The sequence below is a fragment of the Carlito syrichta genome, unplaced genomic scaffold (assembly GCF_000164805.1).
Source record: "Carlito syrichta isolate Samal-C Ts95f unplaced genomic scaffold, Tarsius_syrichta-2.0.1 Scaffold304626, whole genome shotgun sequence".
Classification (NCBI taxonomy): domain Eukaryota; kingdom Metazoa; phylum Chordata; class Mammalia; order Primates; family Tarsiidae; genus Carlito; species Carlito syrichta.
This window is the reverse complement of record NW_007248722.1, coordinates 220,853-248,782: the sequence shown is the minus strand read 5'-3', so window position 1 is coordinate 248,782 and position 27,930 is coordinate 220,853. Positions and strand designations below refer to the sequence as shown.

The window sequence follows — 27,930 nt, the reverse complement described above, 5'->3', positions numbered from 1 at the left end:
TTTCTAGCACTTGAACATCTGAGAATTAATGCCACATAACTACAGAAATAAAAACGTTTATAATCTTTTTTCTTCGCACACCATCTTAATGGTTAGCATTATTTTTTCATGTTGGAATAACGACACCAAAAACATTTCAAAATACAGATGCGAACTAAACTCAACATGGTATCCTGGATTGGATTTGGGAAGAGAAAAAGGACACTGGTAGAAAAAACAGTGAAATCCAAATAAAGTTAGAGTTTAATTAACAGTAAACAATAAAAAATGAAATGAACAAGGAGGGGTGACTCCAACCCCTGCCCACAGTGACCCCGAGAGACTGCGGCGGGAGGCGCATGGGGGCAGGGCTGGACCAGCCCCCACAGGGCCGCCTCTCCCGCCCTCGCCCCGTCCTGCAGAGGGACAAAGTAAGGAGCATGGCTGTGCCTGCTCTGGGGCCACATGGACAGTGCCCTTGATGGTGTCAATAACCTTCTTGTGCAGACGCCAGGCTGGCATTCATGTCTTCCTTGCCCTCTGGGACGGAGCTGTCCTGCCCTAAGCCTGGGCCCTGTCCACTGGCCATGCAGAGTCTCACCTGCCCAGGCCAGCCACCTAGAACCTGCATCTTATCCCAGTCCCTCATGCAGGCACAGCCTGAGTTTCCAGGGGAGTCAATGGCTCCACAATGGCACCCCTGAGGGAGACCAGGGCCAGGCCACCAGGAGGAGGCCATCGTGTCTGGGCACTACCACCCCGCGAGGCCAATGCGGCCGCCAGTGCCAGCAAGGATCCAGAGTGATTCTGACGAACTGCGCAGGCCGGACCAATCCACCTGTGTGACGAGTTTAACCACACTCCTGGTGGTTTAACTTACCACGAACATCTCAGGTCATAGCTTTTACAGGCAACCCAGATGAGCAGATATACAAGAGGCCGCTGGCGCTGCAGAAGTGCAGTCATCCTTGAGTTCGGCCTGGGAGAGTGTGGCCACATCTCTGCCTCTGACCATTAGCTTTGCTACACTGCATGCAGGTCTGGGAACTTATGCAGGATTTCAGACAAAGTCATTAAAAATAATCAAATGCTTTGGCTTAGTCCATAAATAACATGCCACCTTGGCATCTGCTCTGGGTGGCCCTGGACACTGAGGGTGGCGTTTCCTGGTGGCCCCCCACACCGCATGTTGCCTGATTCTGAGCCTCAAGGCCTAGACCAGCAGGCCATGATGTTTCCAGAGAAATACAGTCTCAGCAATTGTAAATATTCCAGTAGCCACAGCAAAAAGGCAAAAAGAAACAAATTTAACTTCAGTACATCCTGTTTAACCTCATGTATCTAAAATGTCCTCATTCAATGTATAACCAGCATAAGGAGTTACTGAAGGACACTGTACATTCCTTCACTGAGATGCTACATCCCACAGGCATCTCACACAAGAGCACATCTCCATCTGGACCGGCTGCAGTGTCCAAACGCCACACACCAACCTGCAGGAGACAGCACAGGCCTAGATCTGCGGAGAGGTGCTGGGTTCTCACCACTCGGATGTTCTCTTACTCAGTGTTACGGGCTGATCTGTGTCCCCAAAAGCTACGCAGAAGTCCTAACCCCAATGCCTTAAGGAACGTGACCTTAATTGGAACAGATTACTGTGATACCATTCATTAACAGGAAGCCATATTAAGAGCCATATTGGTTATAAGAAGAGGATAAGAGTCAGAGATGCTCGGAGATGATGCCATGTGACAGCAGTAGCAGATTCTGGAGTAGAACCACGGGTCCCCCCAGGAGCTCAGAAAACCCAGGGAAGGACTTGATGCGCAGTGTCAGAAGGAGCGGGGCCCTGCCAGCACTGGACTTCAGGCTTCCAGTTTCCAGCCTCCGGCACTGAGAGCTTGGTTTTCTGTTGTTTCAGGACCCCACCTGTGGTACTTTGCCCTGGCAGTCCTCGGAAATAAGCACATCCAGTCATCTCCCTATTCACCTTGACTCTCCATGCTTTAGGGATTTCCAAGGGACTTCTTGGGCCGCAGCGCCAGGATCGGGGTGGAAGGTGGTGTGGAAACTGACAGAACGGTGTCTAGCAAAGGTGCCAGGGTGAGGCCCAGCTCACGGCTTGGGGAAGGAACCAGCACAACCTGAAGCAAGGCTGAGACCCACATAACCCCGACTCTCAAACACCATGGATAGAAAGCCCGAGCCGTTCGTGCCAGCCCCTGTTCCAGGTCTATCTGAGAAAGCTTCCCCAGTGACACCTGCTGGCCTCTGTCCTCGGAGCTCCCAATCACTGGTGGCACCATGGTCATTTGAGCAGGTAGTTTGTGCATGCCTGCCTCATACAGACCAGTTTGACCCAAAAGCAAGCACTGGAAGGGTGGGTGGGGGTATGGTGTTTCTTATTGGCTTTTTGTGTCCAGCAGCAGCAGGCCTGGCCAACACTGAGCATGGAGGTGCTACACAGACACCACCCAAATGCCCAGGCTCTGACCCAAACAGTCAGCAGAAGTGAGGATTCGGTCTTTGTGTTTAGAGGCAGGGTCTCACTCTGTCACCCAGGCTGGAGGGCAGGGATGATCACAGCTCACTGCAGCCTCGAACTCCTGGGCTCAAGTGATCCTCTCACCTCAGCCTCCCAAGGAGCTGGGACTACAGGAGCATGCCACCATGCCCAGCTAAGATTTTTTACTTTTGTAGGCACAGGGTCTCCTTATGTGGCCCAGGCTAGTCTCAAACTCCTAGGCTCAAGTGATTCTCCCGCCCTGGCCTCCCCAAGTGCTAGGATTACAGGTGTGAGCCACCACGCCTGACCAGGATTCTGCCCTTCTATGTTGACCTCAAGTCTAGAGGACAGGCTGGCCTAACCCCAATGACTCAGAGTGTGGCCTTATTTGGAACAGGACATGGTAGCTACAATCCTGGTCATTCTCATGGTGTCTGCACAGCACCTGGTTCTCAGCTCTGGCCAGGCCTGCGGCTGCAGGAGACACAAAACAATAAAAGCAGCAGCAGCCTCCCTTCTGGGTCAGGAACTCGGGAGCAATAGCCTGAAGTATGGCCCCGCCTCAGTTGCCTTCGCGTGACGAGGCATCTTCCACTGCTGCTTCTCTCAGGAGTCTCATTTTGTGAAAATCAAATGAAATCCTAAATATGAAAGTTACACAGCAAAGGCGAGTAACCACAAACAAATCCATCATTGGCGAAATGACCTGGGACAAAGGGCTGCGTGACTGGCCTACATGATGAGCACGGCACAAGAACACGTTCTAGGCGGCAGACAGCAATCAGTCTGGGTGGGCTGCCTTCCTTGCCACCTGGCATCTGTGTGCTCTTCTTCCTCCAGGCCCCTTAAAAATGCATACGCATTTAGCACAGACGTCATTACCTGGTTTACTTCCAGAGACGCCAGGCGGCCTCTTGATTTCTGACTTCAGCTTAGACGCCAGGATAAATCTCCTAAACCACTCCTCTTTTTCTCGGCCGGTCCGCCCAAAGAGATAGAGTATCTGCTCTCGCTGGCCAGATCTTGTTCCCTCTTGAGGAGGGGGCGGCTTCTGAGGGTCTTCGCTTCCCTCAGGTGGTGGCTTCTCTTCCGAAGTCTCCTTATCCTGAGCCTTTGACATGAAGTCATCCTGTCGACCGAGCTCAATACATATGGGGTACTTTTTATTCCAGATTCGTTTTCGAGCCAAACTCTTAGGTACAAGATAAATCTGCGGAGGAGGAGAAATGATGATTGGCATACTAAATTAAAGACTGTTGTATTGCGCGTTAATATCACACACAGCACAAATGCAAACTTCATAGAATTTCTGACTAAAATGATGAATGTAAAATAATGTTTAACACCTGTTCATAACATGACTATAGCTGAGTGTGGTGGCATGTGCTTACAGTTCCAGTTACTTGGAAAGTTGAGGTGAAAGGATCGCCTGAGCCCAGCAGGTTGACGCTGTGGTGGCCGGGAGCATGCCACTGCCCTCCAGCCTGGGTGACAGAGTGAGACTTCGACTCAAAAAAAAAGAGAAAGAAACTGGAATACATTTTAAGAAATGATTTGTTCTCCAAAATCATTCCAGAAAGTAGATGTTTAATAATTTTCCAAGAGTTACAAATATCTATAGTTTTCAAGTAGTAGAAGCACAAAAATAATTTTTAACGGACTATCATCAACTAAGTTAGCGACTGAGTTGAATGACTACGGGCCAGACTTAAGCTGGAAAAGTAAAGAAAGAATTTCCTAATCTACATGGAAGGCACAAGTCAACCTCGAGAATCAACCTCAAGCTAAGAATACATTTAGAAAACTACTTTAAATATTTCTGTCATTTCAGGGATACTTAAAGATCATTCAGATGAGTTCTAAGAATAGAGAACCTATAGTTATATGAAATTACATTTCACACAAAAATAGAAGTATATACATACTACTGTATCAAAATGTTGTTATTTAGAATGTCCATAATCTCCTCATTTACAGAACTTTCAGGGTTAGAATCCTAGGACCATCACATGCAGCTGTTTATTTCACAGAAAGAATTAACTTTTTTTTTTTTTTTTGAGTTGGAGTCTCACTCTGTTGCCCAGATTGGAGTGCAGTGGCCACTCCCGGCCACCGCAGCCTCAACCTGCTGGGGATCTGGTGATCCTTCCGCCTCAGCTTCCTGAGTAGCTGGAATTACAGGTGTGTGTTACCACGCCCAGCTCATTTTTTTATTTATTGTAGAGATGAGGTCTCGCCAAGTTGCCCAGGCGGATCTCAAACCCGTGGGCTCAGGCAATCCACTCACCTCAGCCTCCCAAAGCACGGGATTACAGGCTGAGCACCGAGCCCGGCTAGAATTAACTTTTAAGGCTGGGCACAGTGGCTCAAGCCTGTAATCCCAGCACTTTGGAAGGCCGAGGTGAAAGGATTGCCTAAGCCCGGGTGTTTAAGACCAGCCTGGGAAACTTGGATGAGACCTCATCTCTACAATAAATCAAGAAAAATTAGCCAGGCATGGTGGTATGCACCTGTAGTTTCAGCTACTTGAAAGGCTGAGGTGGAAGGATCACCTGAGCCCAGCAGGTTGAGGCTGCGGTGGCCGTGAGCATGCCACTGTACTCCAGCTTGAGCAACAGAATGAGACTCTGACTCAAAAAATAAAAATAAAAAAAGAATTAATTTTTAAATTCAGAGTTCTGGGCACAAGAGGCCCTTGCGCCTCCCGGTATGGCTGTGGACTACAGCATACACATCACCTGGGGCTCATGGGAACGCAGGCTCTCTGGCCCACCCAGAGGTGCTGAATCAGAAGGTGCTTTTAACAAGATTTCTAGGTGATCTGTATGTTAGAATGTGAGAGTGTCATCCTAAAGAATATCAATACTTAAACAACAACCCCAGCCGGGCTTGGTGGCTCAGCCTGTAATCCCGAGCCTTTGGGAGGCTGAGGTGAGTGGATTGCCTGAGCCCGCAGGTTCGAGACCCATCTGGGCAGCTTGGCGAAACCTCATCTCTACAATAAATCAAAAAATTAACCGGACATGGTAGTGCACACCTGTAGTTCCAGCTACTTGGAAGGCTGAAGTGGAAGGATCGCCGGAGCCCAGCAGGTCGAGGCTGCGGTGGCCGGGAGCGGCCACTGCACTCCAGTCTGGGCGACAGAGTGAGACTCCAACTCAAAAAAAAACAAAACAAAAAAACCCCCAACAAATCGTTTTGGGGAAAGAAAATGCAGTAGAACAACCAAGAATCCAAATGCTTCTCACCCATCTATGTATGCCATCCTTCCAAAACGACTGTGGCTCACCTTGCTGTCTGCGAGGTCATAGATCTTCTGGCTGACGTAGGTGACCTCTGGCTTGGTTTCATTGTAGCTAGCCCTCCGGGATACATTTTTATTAGGTTTTGAAAGTCTTAAGGTTCCACCCTCAAGTCGAACAAAGATAGAATGTGTCAAAGTCGCGTGGTAAGTTTCCGGATCATAGCTGCAAATCTCATTCATCCATCCCTGATGAAGAAGAGCGACCATCAGTAAAATTAGAAAAAAACACAGACACAACCCATTTGTGTGAAAATGATGAGCACTGTGGTATTCAGGACACTGACACCAAACGTGGCAATGCCACAGGTGACAGCCCATGGATGACTAGGGGCTGCTGAGTCAAGTACCCGGCTGGGAGGTTTGCTGGGACTAGGGAGCGTTGGGTCTGTTTTTGAGAACCAAAAATTCTGGGTTTAGGGGGAGAGTAGCAGCTCATTCTCCTAAATCAGAGGTTCTTTCTTTTTTGAAAACTTCCAAACAAATCAGGACACTCGCAAGTCTTGTGCAGGTGACTGAGCAAGGCTCTGCGCCATGTCCTTCAGGCAAGCAATCCCGCCAGCCTGGCCTCCTTGATGAGCTAGACGCAGGCTCTTCCCAGCCCAACTGCACAGTCTTTGGAATTTCACAGACAGCATTAACCCAGGTTACCATCCCAGGACTCGGGAACACCTACCACTCCACTCCAACCCCACTACAGCACACACTTCACCGAATCCACACAGAAAAGCAGAGAACTAAGAACGAGGCACTAAGTGAATCATAAATATAATCGATAATATGTCTGAATTCAAATATACATAGTAACTCTGAGTAAAATTGTGCTCCTGCCCCCCCGCCCCAAATGGACATAAATGTACTTATACATTGATTTTTTAAAAGGGCAAACATACTGAAATGTACAGAACATACACATATACAAGCCTAGCACACTATAACATTATGCTAAACAGCACTTTGGGAGGCCATGATGGAAGGATTGCTTGAACCTAGTTCAAGACCAGCCTGGGCAACACACCAAGACCTCATCTCTACAAAAAAATTAAAAAATTAGCCAGGCCAGGCTCGGTAGCTCAGCCTGTAATCCCACGCCTTTGGGAGGCCGAGGTGAGTGGATTGCCTGAGCCCGCGGGTTCAAGACCCACCTGGGCAGTGAGACCTCATCTCTACAATAAATCAAAAATCAGCCGGGCGTGGTAGCGCATGCCTGTAATTCCGGCTACTCAGAAGGCTGAGGTGGAAGGATCGCCGGAGCCCAGCAGGTCGAGGCTGCGGTGGCCGGGAGCGGCCACTGCACTCCAGTCTGGGCGACAGAGTGAGACTCCAACTCAAAAAAAAAAAAAAATTAGCCAGACACAGTGGCACTCACCTACATAGTCCCAGCTACTCAGGAGGCTAAGACAGAATAATTGCCAAAGTCCAGGAGGAGGCTGCTGACCTAAGCCCAGGTGGAGGCAAGTGAACCATGATCGTGCTACTGCCCTCTGGCCTGGGCAACAGTGTGGGACCCCAGATAAAAAAAAAAACCCACAAAACTATGCTAAAGCTAATTATGATGGCTACGATCAGCATTCATCATTTAACACGCCTCCAGCACCAAATACTTTTTCAGGTGATCTTGGTAGCCTAGATCTCTTTAGGAGATGTTCTCTAAGGAATTTTCCTTATCTTCCTAATCCCCTCTTTATTACTAATGTCTTGGTAATGAGCCAAGAGATGCTAAAGGTCACTGCAATGGAGCTGAGACTGCCTATCGTTTCAAGGAATAGCCCTTTCCATGAAGTATCTGAGTCTCACACAATGTTTTGAGTTGAAAGACCCTGAGAGCTGGGCTTGGTGGCTCAGGCCTGTAATCCCAGCACTTTGGGAGGCGAGAAGATCATTTGCGTCCAGGAGTCGAGGCTGCAGTGAGCTATGATTGTGCCACTGCACTCCAGCCTGGACAGAGCGAGACCCTGTCTCTAAAAAAATTTTAAAGGGGAAAAAAGGAGAGCCTCTGAGAATGAGAACTGCTCAGAATCTCTTTTGTTCATTCACCCTTTCATCAAAACATGCACTGAATCTATGTGCCACATAAAGTGTCAGGAGTTGACACTAAGGTTTTTTTTTTTAAAGGAGAGGATTCTTGACCCAAGAGCGCCCCCCAAACAGTAGAAAAGAATGATGTCTTCATGCCTTCATCCTATGATCCCACAGAGTAACCATAATAGAGAAAAGCTGTCACGAAAAGAGTACCACAGTGTGAGTGCAAAAAAAAAAAAAAGGGCAAACACACCTCTTTGTCACAGGGAGAGGGTGTGAAGCTTAAGGGTCAGTTACACAGATTTATATACCTCAGGAGTTTGACTGGAAGAATCTCACCCTCTCCATTAGTCGCCAAGTGAGTGTGCAGTGGCCATGGAAAGAGAGTGTGTAACCCAGGTGTTTGTGCAGCAACAACCCTGATCAGAGGCAGGGAGAGAACAGGTGCCCAGCGTGCAGATCCAGGCCCGAGGTGCACTGTCCTGTCAGAACCTCTGTCTGAGCAGGTGCAGAACTCACTTCATGTTTTGGTTCACGGTTCTCGTTTATTGTCTTTGGTCTGTTCTTATAGCAGATGACATTCATTGACTTTCGCTCGTTGGACCCATCTTGCATGCTCAGGATAAATGCTACACTGGTCATAACGTGCCGAAGCTCACAGAAACTGGTCCTGCATGCCTCTTCCTTGCCCCATGTCCAGGGATGTCACATTAGTCACCTGTACCTGGCCCCAGTGGGGATTTTTATGCCACGGAAATCAGGGCACAGGACAAACCAAGAATTTTCTCTTCTGGAGAACAGCTCACCAGGACAGCACTGTTATTTTCCTTTTATACATTGCTGAGTTAGATTTGCTGATATTTGTTCATTTCTCTAGGTACTCTAAGTCCTCTCAAGGAAAATGGCCTATCAATGTCTTGCCATGTCTTTTGGTGCTAATGAGCCTCATAAACTTTAGAGTTGGAAAGTGTTCCGTTCCCTCTTCTCTATTTTCTGGAAGAGTCTGTGTAGAATTAATAGTATTTCTTCCTTAAAGATCTGGTAGCACTTGCCAATGAAGCATCTAGGTCAAAACTTTTCTTTGTAGAAAGGTTTTAAACTATGAATTCAATTTTTTACATCACTACTGGACTATTTAGGTTATCTATTTCTTCTTGGGTGAGGTTTGGCTTGTATTTTTCTTTCTTTCTTTCTTTCTTTTGAGTTGGAGTCTCACTCTGTAACCCAGGCTGGAGTGCAGTGGCATGCTCAGGGCCACCACAGCCTCGAGGTGCTGGGCTCAGGCAATCCTTCTGTCTCAGCCTTCCAAGTAGCTGGAACTACAGGCACACGCTACCACACCTGGTTACCTTTTTAAAAAATTTATTGTAGAGATGAGGTCTTGCCAAATTGCCCAGGCTGGTCTCGAACCCATGGGCTGAGGGAAGCCTCTCACCTCGGCTTCCCAAAGTCCTGGGATTATAGGCGTGAGCCTTCACACCGCGCCTGGTTTGTATCTTTCAAAGAATCTATTTTATCTAAGTTGTCTAATGCCTGGGCATAATGTTATTTGTAATATTTTCCCATAATCCTTTTAATGTCTGTAGGGTCTGTGTTGATGTCCCCTTTTTCAGTCCTGACAGTGGTAATTTGTGCTTCCTTCAAATCTTTCTTTTTTCTAAGATAAGCTTTTGTTTATTATTTATAATTTTTTTAAGAGACAGGGTCTTGCTGTGCTACCCAGGCTGGAGTGCAGTGGTGTGATCACAGTTCACTGCAGCCTCAAACTCCTAGGCTTGAGCAATCCTCCTACCTTAGCCTCCTAAGTAGCTAGCACTACAAGTATGCACCACTATGCCTGGCTAGTTTTTGTTTTTGTTGTTGTTGTCATCTTTTAAATAGATATGAGGTCTTGCTATGTTGCCCAGGCTGGTCTCAAGCTCCTGGCCTCAAGCAATCCTCCCACCTCAGTTTCTCAAAGTGCTGGGATTACAGGCATGAGCCACCACACCTGGCCTCTAATATAAGTTTTCAACACTATCACTTTCCCTTTAAGCACTGTGTTACCTGCAATTCTCGGTATGTTGTCTTTTCAATTTCATGCCAATGAAAATATTTTCTAATTTCCCTTGTAACCTTATCTTTGGACCCACAAACTGTTTGAGGCATGCTGTATAATTTCCAAATATTTGTGCATTTTTCAAATATTTCTTATTGATTTCTTTTTTTTTTTTTTTTTTGAGTTGGAGTCTCACTCTGTCACCCAGGCTGGAGTGCGGTGGCCGGGAGCGGCCTCGACCTGCTGGGCTCCAGCGATCCTTCCGCCTCAGCCTTCTAAGTAGCTGGAAATACAGGTGCGCGCTACCACGCCCGGCTCATTTTTGATTTATTGTGGAGATGAGGTCTCGCCAAGTTGCCCAGGCGGGTCTCAAACCCGCGGGCTCAGGCAATTCACTCACCTCAGCCTCCCAAAGGCGCGGGATTACAGGCTGAGCCACTGAGCCCTTGCTATTGATTTCTAAGCTTAATTTCATTATGGTCAGAGAACATACTTTGTATAATTTCAATTATTTTAAGTTTATTATATGATTTATCTTGGTGACTATGCATTTGAAAAACATATGCATTCTGCTGTTGTTGAGTTTTATAATTACTTGTCTTTTTAAAAATAAACATTTTCCTTTTTTTGTTTTTTAGTGGGAGTCTCAGTCTGTCACTCAGGAGGTAGTGCAAGTGGCCCTCTCACAGCCATTACAGCCTCAACCAACTGGGCTGAGGTAATCCTTTTGTCTTATCCTTCCAAGTAGCTGGAACCACAGGCATGTACCACCACGCCCTGCTGATTTTTTTTATTTATTGTAGATACAAGGTCTCTCCATGTTGCTCAGGCTGGTCTCAAACTCCTGAGCTCAGGGAATCCTCTTGCCTGGTCTTCCAAAGTGCTGGGATTACAGGCATGAGCCACTGCACCTGGCAACACAAGCATTTTCATTAAACGTTTACTGATCTAGAATTCTTCTTATCCAGTTTGGTTGTAGAAAACACTGTCTAACACGAAACAGGCTTACTGGAGCTAACGTGCTGAAGGCAACTAGATTAATAAAGAACTTGAAGCAGATATAATTTTTCTGGGAATGCTTCAGAGCCACATCTGAGGTCAGGTTGTATCTGCTTGCAGGGCTACTAAAACCAAAAAGAATCCCTGGAGGGAGGGATGCAGGAGCTGATGAGACCTCTTAGGGTCAAGGAATGACCATGAGACGAAAAGAGCACCTCGCTGCAAGCGTCACTTAGGAGCCACCTGGCCAGACGGTCCCCACATGGGATCGCTCCTCTAGCCTCATTTCACTCTGGGTGTGTGTCCCCTGGCTAAAGCAGAGGGCACAGAGCATGTGCAAGACACTGTGGTTGCTCACACGCCCCCGCTGAGAGGCTGCACATGTATTCAATGACTGCTTTGAATTCAGATAATCACAATTTGATATGAGATGAGCATTACTGCAACAATATCAAATACTTCTCATTAGTTTACAGTTACACCATTTCCAGGCTCTGCAGGGCCAATTCTTAGGCTCGAGCTCTTCAGCCCTGGATGCTTAGCTTAAGGCAAACCTGCCTCTCTCTTCTCACGGACAATTCCACACATGAAGTCTCAGCGGCAAGAGGCGTCTAACATAGCACGTGGCAGTTTTGTGTTGTTTTCTTAGGCGCTTTACATAAGTAAATGAGAGGAGAGAAGCCACATAATCACCAATCACCAGGTGAAATAGTCTACTGTAGAAATTAAAAATTCTTTCTAAAAGCTAGTCTATAATACTAAAAACTCAGAAATATTATTAAGAGTAATCCAAGTAAAAGGCTTCTGAAAAACGTCTAGTTCCACAGGGAAATTAAGATACTCAACTGAAGGTCAAATTTACATCATATCTATCTATCTATCTATCTATTGAAAGCAGGATTTATTGAGAGGACAGAAAAGCTCCCACAGCGGGAGGGGACCTGGGGGCGTTCCCCTACATCAAGTTTTTAGCTTATTCTTTTGATTCTTTTTTTCCCCCGAGTCAGGGTCTCTCACTCTCTTGCCCACCCTGGAGTGCAACGGTGCCATCATGGCTCACCACAGCCCTGAACTCCTAGGCTCAAGCCCTTCTCCTGCCTCAGCCTCCCAAGTAGCACGGACAACAGGTGTGTGCAACCACATCCATCTGGTCTTTTATTTTTTGTAGAAATGAGGTCTTGCTATGTTGCCCAGGCCGGTCTCAAACTCTTGGGCTTAAGCAATCTTCCTGCCTTGGCCTCCCAAAGTGCTGGTACTACAGGTGTAAGCCACTGTGCCTCAACTCGGGCTCCTTTGGTTTCTAGATTTAGAAACTTGTTGGGATGCAAGTTCGTCACCAGCTCATCTGTTCACAGAACAGACACACGCAGGTCAAGTGCCATCGCTCTGCCTCAGCTAGCTAACAGTTGCTGAATTACTGCCTCCAGGAAAACCTCTGTCCTGGGATGACGGGAGTACCCATTTCCACAGTGCTCCCAGGATTCAGTTTTAGCCAAAGCCAGCCCTGGCCCGGCAGCCGAGCCACAGCGCCGCTCAAGAGCAGCCCTGCAAACTCCCACCTGGCTGGCTCTAAGGGGGTCTGCAGGCGTCCTGTTTGCCCACAGCTTTGACAGGCACAGTCAGCCTCCCGCACTCGCCAAATCCCAGGAATCCCAGCAGCGCTCCAAGCCACCACGGAGTGCAGGTGGGGCAAGTGGCAGGCCCAGGAGGGAATCCAGGCCCGGCTCCTGCCTTCTACTTGTGCCTCGCATGACCCCTCCTGGCCCCGTCTTTCCAGTCACCAGCGCTGTGGTGCCTCCTTCCTGAACAGCTGCAGCCCTCCCTTTGTGGTAAAGGTCTATCAGAGGCAAGCACTAAACAGACACAACTGCAAATCGGGATGTGAACCGCACGTCTGTTGTGAACACTCACCTGTCAGCTGAGGGAGGCCCGACCCTGATCACATCCAAAGACACCAAAGACGGCCGGCCACAACACACGTGCCGAAAACCGCTGGGCAGACCTGCTGAGAATTCGACGGCCCACGTTCCCGTCCTGCCCCCACCACTTACCAGCAGACCCCGGTGCGCTGGAGTGAACGGGCGGCCCGCTGCCTGGACCCCGCTCCAGCCCCACCTCCCTGTGCGCTCAGGTCAGGGACTTCTCCGTGCTGACAGCACTCTGCTGAGGCACAGTCCCCCAGTGGTTCAGACAGTTCGCCTTCAGCACACGGCCTTCATCGCAGTTCGTGACAGCAGCTGACACGCAGGCCCACTTCCCAGCCAGCCGCCGCCTCCACTTCCGCCAGGCCCCTCCGTGTCGCAGGAGGGAAGGCCGAGAGCGCGGCGCACCTGGGGCTTCAGCCCGGCAGCCTGGCTCCGAGGCGCGAGCTCCTCTCTTGGCCCACGGCTCAGCCCCGCCTGCAGTCCAGCGAGCTCCTCGCCAGCCCAGGGCACGGCCACGATGACATTCTCTCAGGAGGCCTCCCTGACCAGCTAGCCTCCCATCACCACGCAGTCAACTGCCTGCCTTGCGTAACCGGGCTAGACTCCACAAAGCGGGGATCGTGTCTGTCAATCACAGCTGCAACAAACGTTTGCCGAGTGAATGCAGGAACGAAACCCACCATGAGACATAAATGAAACGAGAATTAAGCAAAATATGCAGAAAGCATGAGGAAGCAGGACAGGCTGGTGTACCCCGCACAGCCGATGATGAGTACAGTGCTCACTGCATGAGTAGAGACAAGGAGAGGACGTGGTCAAGGTCTACTACGTGCAAGGAGCTCTAGAAGTTACTGAGAAGCAGAAGACTCGGTCACCGTTCTCAAGAGAAAAAACAAGGCTGGACACAGGGCTCACACCTGTAATCCCAGTACTTTGGGAGGCTAAGGCAAAAGGATAGTTTGAGGCCACGAGTTTGAGACCAGCCTAGGCAGCATAGTAAGACCCTGTCTCCACAAAAAATGTTTAAAAGTTAGGCAGGTATGATGGCACGCACCTGTAGTCCCAGCTACCTGGGAGACTGAGGCAGAAGAATCGTTTGAGCCTAAGGGCTTTGAGGCTGCAGAGCCATAATTGCACTATAGCCCTCCAGCCTGAAAGACAGAGTGAGAGTCTGCCTCTGAAAAAAAAAAAAAAACCAGGCATGGTGGCTCATGCCTATAATTTCAGCACTTTGGGAGGCCAAGATGAGAGAAGTGCCTGAGCCCATGGGTTTGAGACCAGACTGGGCAACTTGGCGAGACCTCATGTCTACAATAAATAAAAAAAATTAACCAGGTGTGGTAGCGCATGCTTGTAGTTCCAGTTACTTGGAAGGCTGAGGTGGAAGGATCACCTGAGCCCAGCAGGTCGAGGCTGCAGTAGCCATGAGCGTGCCACTGCCCTCCGGTCTGGGCGATGGAGTGAGAATCCAACTTTAAAAAAAAAAAAAAAGAAAAGAGAGAGCGCAAAAAACTAAGTTAAAACTACACAAAATAGCACAGAATAAAAAAAAAAAAAAAATAAGTAATCTCAGAAAGAATCTTAAGATTAAAATGTTAAAGCTTTTCAGGCCAGAAACGGAATTAGCTACTTCTTATCTAGAGCAGAGAGAGCCATTATGACCGGAGCCCGGTTCTCCTGCCTCCTTGCTAAGGCTCTTTCCAGAACACTGAAGGCTTTGATAGGCAATCTTGTGAGGATCACAGGAGCCGCTGCTTGACCCCCACCTTCAGGTGTCCAGGCTACAGACCAGCCCTGGGGAGAGTCAGGCCATGAAGCCAGCCACGCTCAGCTCTCCCAGTCTGATGCTGCCCCCAGTGCACCTCCACTGACCCAAAACTAGATTGTTCTTGGAGAAGCAAGTTCCTGGTGCAAACCTAATCATCTCTGACACCATTCACAAGCCAATTTTCTCCCAGGACCCAGGACTGGAGCAGTTCCCTAGATTAAGCTGCACATGGACCTTCCAGATTTTAGCAATCAAATCTCAAACTTAAGAGCAGCACGGCAGCTCCAAGGCCTTCACCCTGCTCCTTCTACAGTGCCCACCCACCGGTCCACTGCTCAGCTATTCTAGAATTCTTAACCTGAATTTGTTCCCAAGTAAGGCAATTCCCCAGTTGATTTTGTCCTGAGACATGGAAGCAGGAATAAAGAGATAGAGCATGGCAGGGCGCAGAGGCTCAAGCCTGTCATCCCAGCACTCTGGGAAGCCAAGGCAAGAAGACTGCCTGAGGCCAGGGGTCTGAGACCATCCTGGGCAACTTGGTAAGACCTCGTCTATACAATGAATAAAACTAATACTAAGCTGGGCATGGTAGCACGTGCCTATAGTTCCAGCTACTTGGAAGGCTGAGGCAGAAGGATCGCCTCAGCCCAGCAGGTGAGGCTGTGCTGGCCTGGGCAACAGAGTGAGACTCCGACTCAAAAAAAAAAGAGCATATGGTTAACAACTCACTGCACTTCAACAGCTCAGTCACAAAGTTCACAGATGCTCTCGACCCAGACAGGTCTCGCTTCCTTCAAATGGAGACAGTGTGCGCTGCCAAGGACAAATGACCCAGTCAACAGGGCTGCCATGTGTGGCCCGCAGACTGGTCCTGTGATGGCATCTGCAAAAGGTCAGGGGTTTCTCTTCCATTCTCTGCTGCATTTAGAAGCCAACTACGGCTGAACATACAACCCACAATCTACAGAGGCCCACTGAATACTGGGAAAGATTAAAGGCCACAATTAGCCTTTTGCAAATGATAAAGTCTGAAAGGACTGCAGCCACGCTTGCTCTTAGGTACAGTGCCAGGGTCTGAGGCCAGAGTTCTCACTGTGTGACGCTGAGCCGGTTGGAGGAAGGTGCCAGCCTCTGACCAAGGAGGCGACAGGCACATCTCCAGCTTCAGGCGTAGGGCCAAGCTGACACCAGTAACACTGCACTGCAGCAGGTTCTACCCTGCTACCCTGTGGCTGGACTGGCCTGTTGCACTTCCATCTAGCTGGTGAGAAGGAGCCAGTCCTAAGTACAAGGGCAGAACGGGCCTGAGGCCCTGATGTGAAAGCCATCTTGGAAGTACACAAAGCCGATGACTCTTCCACCCTGGAACTGGCACAGGTAGGGTTTTGTCTTACCAGGCGTGAGCCTTTCGGAGGCTTTGATGGTTTAGAACTGGAGTCTTCGGCATCATAAACACAGCCTCTCAGAACATGGAGCTTGAGAACACAGCAGGAGCAGTCTAACAAGTTTCACAGAACTTCAGATACCAATTTGATTTTATTCACAAAGACAAGCAGACCCACAGACATCCAAAATTCATACAATGAATGACAGCCTCAAGCACAGAACCAATACTCAAAATAAATGCTGCTCACAGGATAGAGAACATAAGAAAGAAAGAAAGAAAGGAAGAAAAAGAAAGAAAGAAAGAAAAAGAAAGAAAGAAAGAAAGAAAGAAAGAAAGAAAGAAAGAAAGAAAGAAAGAAAGAAAGAAAGAAAGAAAGAAGGAAGACCATTAGGAGAGGGAAGTGCCATCAATACCATCCACACCCTCCACTGCCTGCTTCAAGGTCACCTTCACATCAGCGATGCCAGAAGCCCTGGAATGAGGGCTGAAGCCACAGACGCTGTCTGGGCTTTCCTGTCCTTCAGGGCTGCAACTCCCAAACTTGGGAGACCACACAACACTTTTTAAGTTGGAATACACTAACAGATAGTAGGCAGTAGGCGATAACATGCACTCAAACTAGACAGAAAAGTAAAATGACCTCAGATGGACCACAGAAATGACCATGGTCTGAGTCATGTTAATACATCATAAAGTTAAATCCTACCAACAAGTGTTAAAAATTATAAGATAAACTGATCAGCAAGCAAACATATTAGCAGCCTCTGAACTTTTGAGATCACACATCCTATCAGTTAAACAACTTTTGAGAATGTACAAACAATATACATCTTTACTTATAAATTATATACATTCTAATACAGTTTTTATGAAAAAGTATACAAACAGAGCAAAAGATGAAACAATTACCCTTGTGATAATTTTTAGTTTTTCTATGATGACAGCTTTGCACTATCTTTAGCTGACACCTTACAACACAATACAGATACTCAGGGTGAGGCTCATCATTGATGATAATAAATATAAATCAATAAAATAATAAATTTCAAAAAATCTTATTGATCATTTCCAAGGTTTTGAACCAAGAGTCAATATATGGTCATCTATATGTTAAATATCAGCAAGACTTATTTTCTTTCTAAACTAGAAAAAGCAAAGTCAGACACAAGTAGAAACTTTGATATTTCTTCTTGACAGTGTGTCTTTTGCATACCATTCTGGACATTCTGGAAGGAACGACTGAATTGAACAGGGAGTTCACAACCACAGCCTGGGCACCGACACAAAAACACGCCACACCCTGGGCCTGTTGTATTGGGATGAAAAGATACCTAGCACTGATTTTTTTCATAGTCAATACTTTTCCAAAGAGCACGCCTGAGAAACCTAGCCACACAAAGCCCATAGCCTCTCTCCTCACTCCAGATGACCCCTAGAACACTGAGGCGGATGGCCCTCGAAAGGGTTTAGTCTTTTTCCCTCAGCATAGCCATTAGAAAGCATTCAGACATTCTACTGCAAAACAAGCAGCAGCCTGTCCCACCCCCTCTCAGCAAATCTCCATCAGATGCAAGACCAGGACAGTCCAATCTCTCAGTTTCGTGGTTTAGCATAATAATCTCTAGTAGACTTTTAGGTTCCTTGTCAAGGCTGAAGATCAAAGGTCATCATTTGGCTGGCCAAAGTCATAAAAGTAATAATACGACCACCCCACCTTTGGTCAAGGAGTTTGTGAGTTACAAATGTCTAACAAGTCTCTTTCAGGAATCCTCCCCCACCAGAGTTAACCTAATCAGCCCCTTGTGACCTACGTGACACGGATAAGCCCCACTATGGCAGCAATCATGTGACTAACCCACCCATCCGCCTGCTGTCCATCACCTGACGTCAGTACCTGTGCTTGCCTGCCCCTTCGTGATGACGTGGAGCAGACCACCACCCAATCACCTTAATGATCTTCCCCCACCTAGGGAATGGTTACAAGGACCCAACCACAAGCAACCTGTGGCCATTGCCTTGCTAGACTCTGGTGTGGCCATGTGCTCTTTGAGCTATGGCTGTCACCATGCTTCCTGGCTTTGGTTCCCTCTCCCACCTTGGGAGGTGAATTTTCTTTCTCCCTTTTCTCTCTCTAACTTACTTTTAAATAAACTCTTCTTTCATAACCTTTTTGTGTGTTGCAATTCTCTGCACTTACTTGGCTCTCTGGGTTACTGGTGCGGCGTCCCTCCTCGCCTCTCCACCTCTCCAGCAATCCACCCTAACCCTGTCCAGACCCTAACAGCCCTGAACTAGCCGGAATTCAGGTTGTGTCTGCGGATGCTACCAACTGTACTTGTATTTGGTTGGACTGGAACTACAGTTCAGTCATGATGTAAGTGAATGAGCCAAGTAGAGACCTGGCAAAATGCTGATAATTGTTGAAACTGGGTATTGGATTCATGAGGGGGTTCATTTTGCTACCCTCCCCACTGCAGTGTATAGCTGAACTCTTCTACAATGTAAAGTGTTTAGACGGTAGCTCCTAAAAAGTCGTTTGGGGTCATCTGCCATCCTTAACCATACTGCTACCTGGATTTCAGGAAGTAGTCCAGAGAGCTGCCTCTGCAGCCAGCTTCAAAACACAGGGCACCTGCTCGGCAGTGAGGCTGCCTTGAAACACCTCACCTGAGCAGCTGTTCTAGCAACAGAGGGCATGGGGAAATAGCCAGGTTTATAAAAGTCACACACAAAAATTCCAGTGACCCATTCCGGGGGCAGGGTGCTTTCAGTTATGTATAATGTAGAAAGAAATGGGCCAGGCACAGCGGCTCACGCCTGGAATCCCAGCACTTTGGGAGGTAGAGGTGAGATGATTACCTGAGCTCAGGGGTGCAACGCAGTGAGACCTCGTCTCTACATTAAATAAAAAAAAAAAAAAACAGTCGGGCCCAGTGGCACATGCCCATGGTTCCAGCTACTTGGAAGGCTGAGGCGGAAGGATGACCTGAGCCCAGCAGGTCGAGGCTGCGGTGGCCATGAGCATGTCCCTGTACTCCAGCCTGGGCGACAGAGTGAGACTCCAACTCAAAACACACACACACACACACACACACACACACACACACACACACAACTGAATAGGACCAGATGCACAAAAAAATAATCTAAACCGCTGACCAGCCTCCAAAATCAAACTTTTCAAAAAGTGGCTCTTCCAACTGCCCGAGACACAGGTCCACAGGCCTGTTTTATAGACACCCAGGCCCACCTCCCGCCTCACTTTCCTTTCTTTTTCCAGTGCGCGGACTATCATGGCCGTGCTTTGGAAAGGCCACCTCGCTTTCAAGCCACAAACCAGGAGGCATGATGGACACCCAGAACTCACCACCACGCCCACGTGGCCAAGTCTCTATCATGCCTGCCGCTCTTCTCCCTCCACATCCAGGAGGCAGCACTGCGCAAGCACTGGCCAAGGGTTGGCAAGCTTATCACCAGACGCCTTCCAAGCATTAAGCGCCAAGTCTCAAACCCTATCAAAGAAGGGCCATGGCCTGTCCACCTCGGGGGAGAAAGAGAAAAGCTTATGGAAAGCTGTACTTGTAGAAATTCTTCTCCATTGTAAAAGATCACCCCCGTCACTCCTGACAAAAAGTGAATGTTGGATTCCTTTTAGGAAGCAACTTCAGGAGATGACAAGGCACACCAACTCCCTGCCTACCTTTTCTGATAAATCTCACTCCTTCATTCCTCTACCCACCCATTTCTCCAGCAATTGCTGGTTGCACGCCTAGTGTGTGGCAGGTGCTGAGGACTGAGCAGACGCCGCTGAGGCTCAGGAGACCTAGGGCACGTTCGGGAAGGTAGACATAAACACACGACTGTAGCTCAGAAGAGCCTGTAAAGATGTGGCAGAGAGGGCACCTCTCCATGTGGGGGCTGCTGCTGGGAAGGAGCCGCCCAGTCAGACCCCAGGCTTCCTAAGCCCCCCTGCCCTAAAGCCCAGCAGGCCGGAACGGAAGGCACGTGTGTTGCTTCCGGGCCCAGGGCATAAGTAGGTATGCCTTCTCTTCGCTTTCTCTTTCTGCCAAAGAACTGGAGGCAAAGAACTCTGAGATCCTAGGGCAGGGGCTGGCAAACTGGGCCAGAGGCCTGTTTCTGTAGTGTGTGTCCAGAACACAGTTACACCCATCCACATACACAGTCCCCGTGGCTGCTTCCCACTACAGCACAGAGTTGTGCAGTTGCAACACAGATTAGATGGCCCACAGGCCTATAAGACTATCTGGCTCTGTAAGAAAAAGCATGCTGAGCTCTGGGTGAAGCCACGAAATGGTAAGAACCTGGGTCCCCTGCCGCTAGAAGACCCATAACACACTGCTATATGGGTAAGAAACAGACTTCTGATGTGTTAACGACAGCTGGTGTGGTCCTAGCTCCTACAGCGAGGGAAGCACAACCCACGAGAAAGCAGAGCAGACCAGTGGTCAAAGCCAGTCTCCACTATACTTTCCTCTTCTTTTAAAATAAAGTCAGGCTCTCACTATGGTTCCCAGGTTGGTCATGAACTCCTGGGCTCAAGCAATCCTCCCACCTCAGCCTCCCAGAATGCTGGGATTACAGGCCTGAGCACCACACCTGGCCTACACTTTCCTTTTGTTACCACAACATTTGGGCCCTGGCATTAACGCCAATGTCGTGAATGTTTTAAAGTGCCATCGTTTTTCAAAGGGTTCCAAGAGGATGATCTCCCATTCAGTAAAGTTAATTAAGTCCAAGAATGTTTGCAATTGAAATCTTTCTCTTGTAAGACAACACACCTTTCTAATCTGTAGCAGTGCCTCCATTTCTAACTAGAGAATACGTTCAGCCAGATTTCTAAAAACAACACTGCACACCACACAAAGACCTCAGGCTAAAACACACTTTTCCTCGGTAGTACTGGAACCATTCTAAACAAGGTAAGGCTAAGAACGAAACAGGATATAAAATGGTCAGAGTCGCTCAAACAGCCATCAGGAAGACTAAGATAGCAGAGAGCAATGTGCTTGGATTAGACGTGTCAGTCTGTGAGAGCATTAAAGTACTTGTTCTCTACAGAGTCAAATACCTTAATCCCAGGCACCAGGGGCAAGACACCTACCTTAAAAGCACAAGTTAGTCCTGCATTGCTCCACCACTCACCAGCTGTATGATTTTGGGTTTAGCCTCTCTGGGCCGCCATCCTCGTAAGCACATATACCCTAACCAGTTAGGGCTGTGATGAGGACTGAATGAGACAAGGTACCCAATACGTAGCTCACTGCAGGTGCTCAGCATAGTGCTGCCTTCACTGTTTCAGGGACCCATCAAAGTAACCAGACCGTGCCATACACTAAAACCCCGTTCTACCAGCATCCTGTGTAGTCAGTAAACTCCTGACACACAGTAGTCATTGGGCGAACACAAAAGACTGGATGAATATTAAAATCTTCCCAAGACAAGTAAGTGCTCAAACCAGTGTAGACTCATTGCCACTGGCAGTCATCAGGCATAGAGTTAACACAGCACCCTTTCCTTTGCCAGATTTAGAACCGGCTTACTTACAGAGTGTGCACCCAGGTAGTCACAGCACCGTCCTATCAAAAAAACACTTAGCAACCATGCACCCATCACTTTGGTTCCACTTCATTCATTAATGCTAAGGTTAAGGGTGCTACACCCTCAAGATTCAACATCAGCTTCTCTTAAAAAAGAAACACATTGCCAGTGGAAGAAGAAAAAGTCCAGACTGCAAAATACATGATCGCATTAAGCCAAAACAACAGGAGCCAGCAAGTATGCATGTATGTGATGTCTGCACTACGTGGACGGAAATCAGTATTAAACAAAAAACTGGATCTATTCCACATCATTAACTGTAATTCCCTCTCACTAATGATAAAAAAATTTTTCTTGGGGTTTGTGCTTTTCCAACATTAGCCATGTACTTATTTTCAACAAAGAAAGAAGTTAACAAAATTTTAAAGCCAACAGTATTTTGGACCCTGAAAGATTTCATCTCATTTTTTTGCAACAAAAAGAAATCATGCTGCCATTTTTAAGATGTTCTTATTTAAATAGAGCGGAGAACGAACCTATTCATTTAACAGAGAAACCCAACCCACTATGGACTTGAAAAGCTAAAGATTAAAACCGATCAGTAAGGTTCAAAACTGTGTCGGGAGGTTTAAGGAGCTCCCTTTTCTACACCTCAGGGAACACAGGGGCTGCTCCTGGCAGGCCAAGGCGTGAGCTTTCTGCGGGGGTGTCACGGAGCAGGAAGAAGAGTGCATGCCAGGGCCAAGTCCACCTCTAGGACTTGAGTAAGGACCAAGAAAACTTGATAAGTAGTGATCTTCTCAGAGCCAGAGCCTCCTCACACGTCAACGGGAAGCGTCCAGCTCCTCGGGTGACTGTGAAGTTGAGTTAGATCACTTTTATGAAGCAGTGGTCTCTAAACTTGTCTGATTCCACACCCCATCTGTAAAAACATGCTGTCAGCCTGTATCCACAGGGTCCACATCCACGGAGTCAACCAACCTCAGATGGAAAATATTTAAAAATAAAAATAACAACACAACAGTAAAAATACACATTTAAAAATATAGCAAAACAATCATTTGCACAGCATTTACACTGTATTAGGTATGAGAAATAATCCAGAGACGGTTTTAGGCACACAGGAGGACATGCAGAGGCTACGTGTAGATACCACAGCATTTCATACCAGGGACTTGAGAATCCTAGGGCTCAACCACAACAAATCCTCAGTAAGTAGCAAATTCCTGGCAAGTTTACAGACTGAAATTGGAACTGAATGCAAATGCTACCCTCTAAATCCATGGAGATTTCTGAAAAACTCCTTGGTGAATCCACAAAATCTGAGCTAGAATGAGGTTGGTGAGTCTCTTGGGTGCCTGGAGAGTGAGGAGGGTCCAAGATCTTAAAAACACTATGCAAAAACAACTAACCAGAACATGCAAGTTGGATCTAAAACAAAGCTCCACATGGAAGCGTGTGGGTCAGGCAGCTGCCGGAGGAGGCTTACCTTCAGTATTTCAGGTTCTTTGATGTCCAGAGATCTTGTCTTGCAGGGTTGCAGACTTTTATGTAACTTGTGATATTTATGAGCACTTGGTGGTGTACAAAACCAAATCACACAGACGGCAGTCATGAACCCGAGGCCCACTCCCAGGAAGAGCCCACTTGCGTAGAGGGGTAGCGGGAGGATGAGGTACGCATAGACACACAGCACGAAGAAGCCCAGTGTCTTCACAGGCAGTTCCAGGTGCCGCACGGCCAATTCCGCCTCGTCGTCACTGTCAAGGCCCACACCGTCATCCGTGAGCACTGCTGGCTGAAGAGGGGTGTCTGGGGGCTGGTCAGCTCTGCTCTCCCCCTCCGTGTCCACGTCAAAGTCCTCAGTGTACAGTTCACAGAACTCTTCATCTTCTTTGCTTACTAAGGCCGACAGGGAACATTTCTCCAGGACTAGTGAGCCTGTCTTCAGGCCCAAGTCCTTCAGACCACTTGCCGGGGCGCCTCTTGGCTCCGCCTCTTTCATGGGCTCGTCAGTGGGCCTCGGGAGATCGCTTCTGGGGACGTTGGAGTCGCTCACGTAGCCGTCCCCCTCGGAGTCACACTCCTCCTCCTTGATGCTATAGCTGTGGCTGCTGTCCAAGTGCCCGTTGAGGCTGGACAGGTTGGAGAGCTCCGACGCGCTCGAGGACAAGGCTTTGGGCCTGTGGCTGCCACCCTCCTCCCCCATGATCTTACTGAGGAGCTGGAAAGGCTCATAGATGACCTCCGAGAGGCGACGCTTGGTGTCTTCGATCTTCGCCTCCATCTCGGGCACTTTAAAAAAGGAGCGGGTATCGCTGGGAGAAGTGAGAGGGGAGGACGGGGCCGTTTTGGAATCTCCACCTGTGCTTCGTGGCTGGGTGAACTGCTTGAACAGGTGCAAGTGCAGCTTGGAGTCAGGGGGCCTAGAGGACACAGCCTCCGAATCCTGCCGGGAAGTGTCTGTGGACAGAGACTTGACCAGTGTCTTCATCAAGTGCCTGTGCCGCGGCGGGGCTGGGGACTCTTTCGGCTCCCCCTCGGTGGACAGGGACTTCACAAGGCTTATGAAGGGCTTCGCACTAGAAAGAGCAGAGGCCGAGGCACTGGATGAGAGCACAGGAGACCTGGAGGGCGAGGACAGCGGGGAGGAGGAGCTGGTCTTCTGCTCGGAAAGGGACGACACGCTGGGAGAGCTGGCGAAGGGCCCCGAGGAAGACGACCCTGGGGAAAGGGCCGCTGGCACTGTGCTTAATACCCGCGCCGTTGGAAGAGGGGATTCCAACAGCGTGACAGTGTTCCTGGAGATAGGTGAGGCGGCAGGGGCCTGGGACTCGGACCATCTGCCAGCCAGGGCGGGCGAGACAGCCTGGCCAGCGGGGTCATGGCCAGCCCCGGACTCAAGGCAGAGGTCCTCCTTGGCTTCAAGCCCTGTCACAATGCTTCGGTCATCCAGCCCCTCTGCAAGGTACTCCCCGAACTCCTCTTCCTCCTCCTCCTCCTCCTCCCCTGACGCAAGGAAGTGAATAGCGAGGGTGTCTCGGGACACAGATCTCTGCACATGCACTTTCGGGGCTGATGGCTTTGGCATGTCAAGGGTTTTCTCAGCATGGCGACCATTCAGACTTGTCATCGCTGGCTTCACAAGGGCTCAGGCTCTGTGGAACAGGGAAAAACCAGAAGTCAGAGAGCAGGACCCACAGGCGACACGCCCTGCGGGCAGGAGCATGCACCACACTCAGCATCATGCTTTTACCTGTCAGAGCCACCACTTTTCCCTGCATTGGGTTAATGGCTCATTTCCACTAGCCATTCTGTCTTACAAGTAAACCACACGCAGTGTCATAAACGCACAGTCTGTCTCACTTCTGACCCCTGAATACCGTCTACTGGCTCATTCCTATCAGCAAGTCTCCACTTCAAGGCCCGAGATACCCAAGGGACAGTCGCCAACACCACTTCCGAAGTCAACAGGACATGCAGCACCTGGTGATGTGAAAGGCTGGGACAGAACTGTCACCAGGTCTTCCAGCTGTGCCAGGCTGGCCCAAGGTGCCACTTCCCCTGGAGCCCCCAACAGGGCTGACATCACTGGGCTCCCAGCCCCTGTGCCCTCACAAATAAACAGCAAAGCTTCCAAGTGCGGACGTCTGTGAGGGAACGGCCACACCAAACGGGAGGGGCCACCAGACCTGAGGATCTCAGCAGCCATGAAGACAGGGCTGTGTTCTGAGGCCTCAGGACAAGGCAAACTTCTACTTTAAACCGAGGCCAAGATTCCACAGCAGGTAACCACCGTCAACCAAAAACTACACAGAGGACAGAGAGAGCACCATGTAAGCCCGGCCTTCCAGAGCTTCACAGCTACTGGTTCTTTTCTAGAGCTCAGCTGAAGAGAAGACAGATGCCCGAAAAGCTGAGCAGAACCAGAGCTCAAGTCTTTGGAGATGAACACAACTGGGACAGAGACCCTGTCAAGAGAGCCAAGATACAGGGCAGACTCAGGAGTGCTGAGGAGGGCGGGACCAGGGTGGGGTGCAGGACACCACCTGGTCCTTGGAACAGACGATGAACTATGACAGAAGGGGCACGGGGTCAGGAGGGAGGAAACAAGGCATGGAGACGGCCATGGGCACGATGCAAGCAGTCACCTGGCTCTATTCCACCCTAGGACAGAGGGTGGGCATGGAGGCCACCAGGACAAGAGAGGCCTCACAGGACAGAGGAAAGGAAGGCCAGGGACAGGAAGTCAGGCTCAGGAACTTGCTCCTTTCCACTGACTCTGTGGGGCCTTGAACAAGCCATGGCCACTCCGGGTCTCAGTATCATCACCTGTGAAACAAGGCCTCTCAAGTCCTTTCCACATTTATGTTGCAGGAGATTGTACACAACCCCATAAAACCTTATGAATAAGCTACCACAATCAGTGTGATGTTGCTTGCGTATTTCTTTACTCTGAAGAGCCCTACATTTAAGCCTTCTGCCACGTGTTCATGCTCAAAATGCTAGTGGCTGATCCCGTCAACAAGCGAGAGCATAAAACAGGGGCCAGGGGTGGCTTGGAAAACCGCGATCCTGGTCACTAGGAGGAGAAAACACTCTAACAGTGACAAGCACTGGGGCTCATGGGCCCAGTCTCACACGGAGTCATCTGAAGCCGCATGTGTTCAGTACCAAACACTTGCAGGAAATGACCTTCATGGAAACTTTCACAGAGTTCTGCCCATGCTCTCTGTGACCCTAAGGTCCCAGCCCCACCGATCCAGGAAAAAGAATGCTCTATCCACCAACAAAGCAATCTGGATCCAGGAACTGGCAGCAGCTGGACAGACCCTGACTTAGGGCCAGGACAGCCCTGGCCTGTTCACTGCAGGCTAACAGGTATGTAGGCTTAGTGGGAAGAAAAATACCAGAACCTATGCCCTTCACGCAACCATCACCCATTTCATAAGGGTCATTTAAACAGAAAATCATCGAGGTAATTTACAAAGAAAGTTTGGTGCTTGATAAGTCTCCGTCGGCAGAAACACAAACCCATGTAAATGGCTTTAATAGCATGAAGGATCACAAGTAAGCTGCTGTTCTGGATTGTTCACGGGTGCGGTGGCCGCGCTGCTGCAGGCACCAGTCCAAGCACAAAGTCCACAGCTGGGAGGCTGAACGAGGGTGCTGGTCTTCTGGGAAGTGAGGCGAGAGTGCAGAGGCCGAGAGGGCCTGGGGGCCCGGGGCAGTCAGGCTCGGCCCAGGGCCAAGGGGAGAAGACGGCCAAGCGTCCGGAGGCCTGTGGTCTCCATGGCAAGGCCGGGCTCCAGGCCCTGCTCCGCAAGAGGGCTCTTCAATGCGGAGGCCACCAGTGGCCTGCCTGCCCCGCGCTCTCGGGTCCCCAACTTGCCTGTGAAAGGGACCTCTGCTGACCTCTGACTGAACCGTCTCAAGGTCTGTGTCAGCAACGCCCGACGTCAGGTGCCAGGAGCCAGGAGCCAGGCGCCAGGCAGGACGGGCAGGCTGGCCCACATGACTGGCATTCTCAGGGCCCAAGCGGCAGCCTCAGAGGGTCACGGGAAAGGCCTCCCGATCCACATCGGCTGAAGCCTGGAGCCACTTCCCTAGATTTTCGCTAAAAGGAGCCACATAAGGAGGGAGCACAGCTGCAGCTCTTCAAATGCCAGAGACCCCCCAGGCCTCTGCTCACCAGCAAAGCGGGGGGACGAGGCTAGACAAGGCTGCCCGGGACCCACAGCAGGACGAGTGTGTGGGCTGCAGAGGGCACGACCAGGGTTCTAGACCCTCGTCGGCGGTCACGCCCCTCCCTCTGTCCTCCGGACGCTGGCTGCAAGGGCCGACAGGGCCCACCCTCCCGCAGCCCCCACACACAGCCACGTCCAAGGGAAAGCCTGAGGAAAGCAGCTCACCTCTCTCACCAAGACGGAGGAGGCCTCTAACAGGGTTTCTCTCTCCAGGATGCATGCAGGACCCTATTCTACCCAGTCTACAAAAAAGAAACAAGTCAACAGCTTCCACCTAACTTGAACTCAAGGGCTCGCACGGAAGCCAGCCGCCCTCCCACCACGAACTCCACAAGCCACCACCAGCTAGCCAGAGTGAGGCACCAAACATCAGTGAAGTTTATCTCTGGTCACCCCGAAAGGTTATCATCATTAACTAGGCCATGAAAAGCCAATCAACAATACATCAGACTGCAAAAAACAAAGAGCGATTTCAAGGTCATGTTGGCATTTATTAATTCAGAGATAACCTCTCTAAATCTGGATTGCTTTGTTTTTTGTTTTTTCCCTTTGACCTCATTCTTTAATAATAACTGCCCTTCCTGTCTCCACCTGTATTTGAAACAGTTCTGGGTCCCACAAGTGGAGCCGTACACAGAGATCACAGTTTCTTCCAGGCTGCTCACTTTCGACCAACACGCGTGCTTGGTCCTCCACTCT

The 27,930-nt window shown here is 49.3% G+C and overlaps 1 protein-coding gene across 3 annotated transcripts in view; it reads right to left on the bottom strand.

Moving 5' to 3' along the window:
• The window catches only part of TEX2 (testis expressed 2), a 60,976-nt gene extending 36,339 nt beyond the window's left edge, over nucleotides 1–24,637 (bottom strand). For all 3 annotated transcript variants that reach the window (XR_504461.2, XM_008060443.2, XM_008060444.2), the window contains exons 1-3: nucleotides 22,974–24,637; nucleotides 5,775–5,975; nucleotides 3,368–3,695 (exon numbers count right to left, since the gene is read on the bottom strand). Coding sequence is in view for 2 of the 3 variants with exons in the window: in XM_008060443.2 (XP_008058634.1) it covers nucleotides 3,368–3,695; nucleotides 5,775–5,975; nucleotides 22,974–24,617 (2,173 nt within the window). In the remaining variant the exon portion in view is untranslated. The remainder of the gene's footprint in view (nucleotides 1–3,367; nucleotides 3,696–5,774; nucleotides 5,976–22,973) is intronic.
• Nucleotides 24,638–27,930: the final 3,293 nt, after the last annotated feature.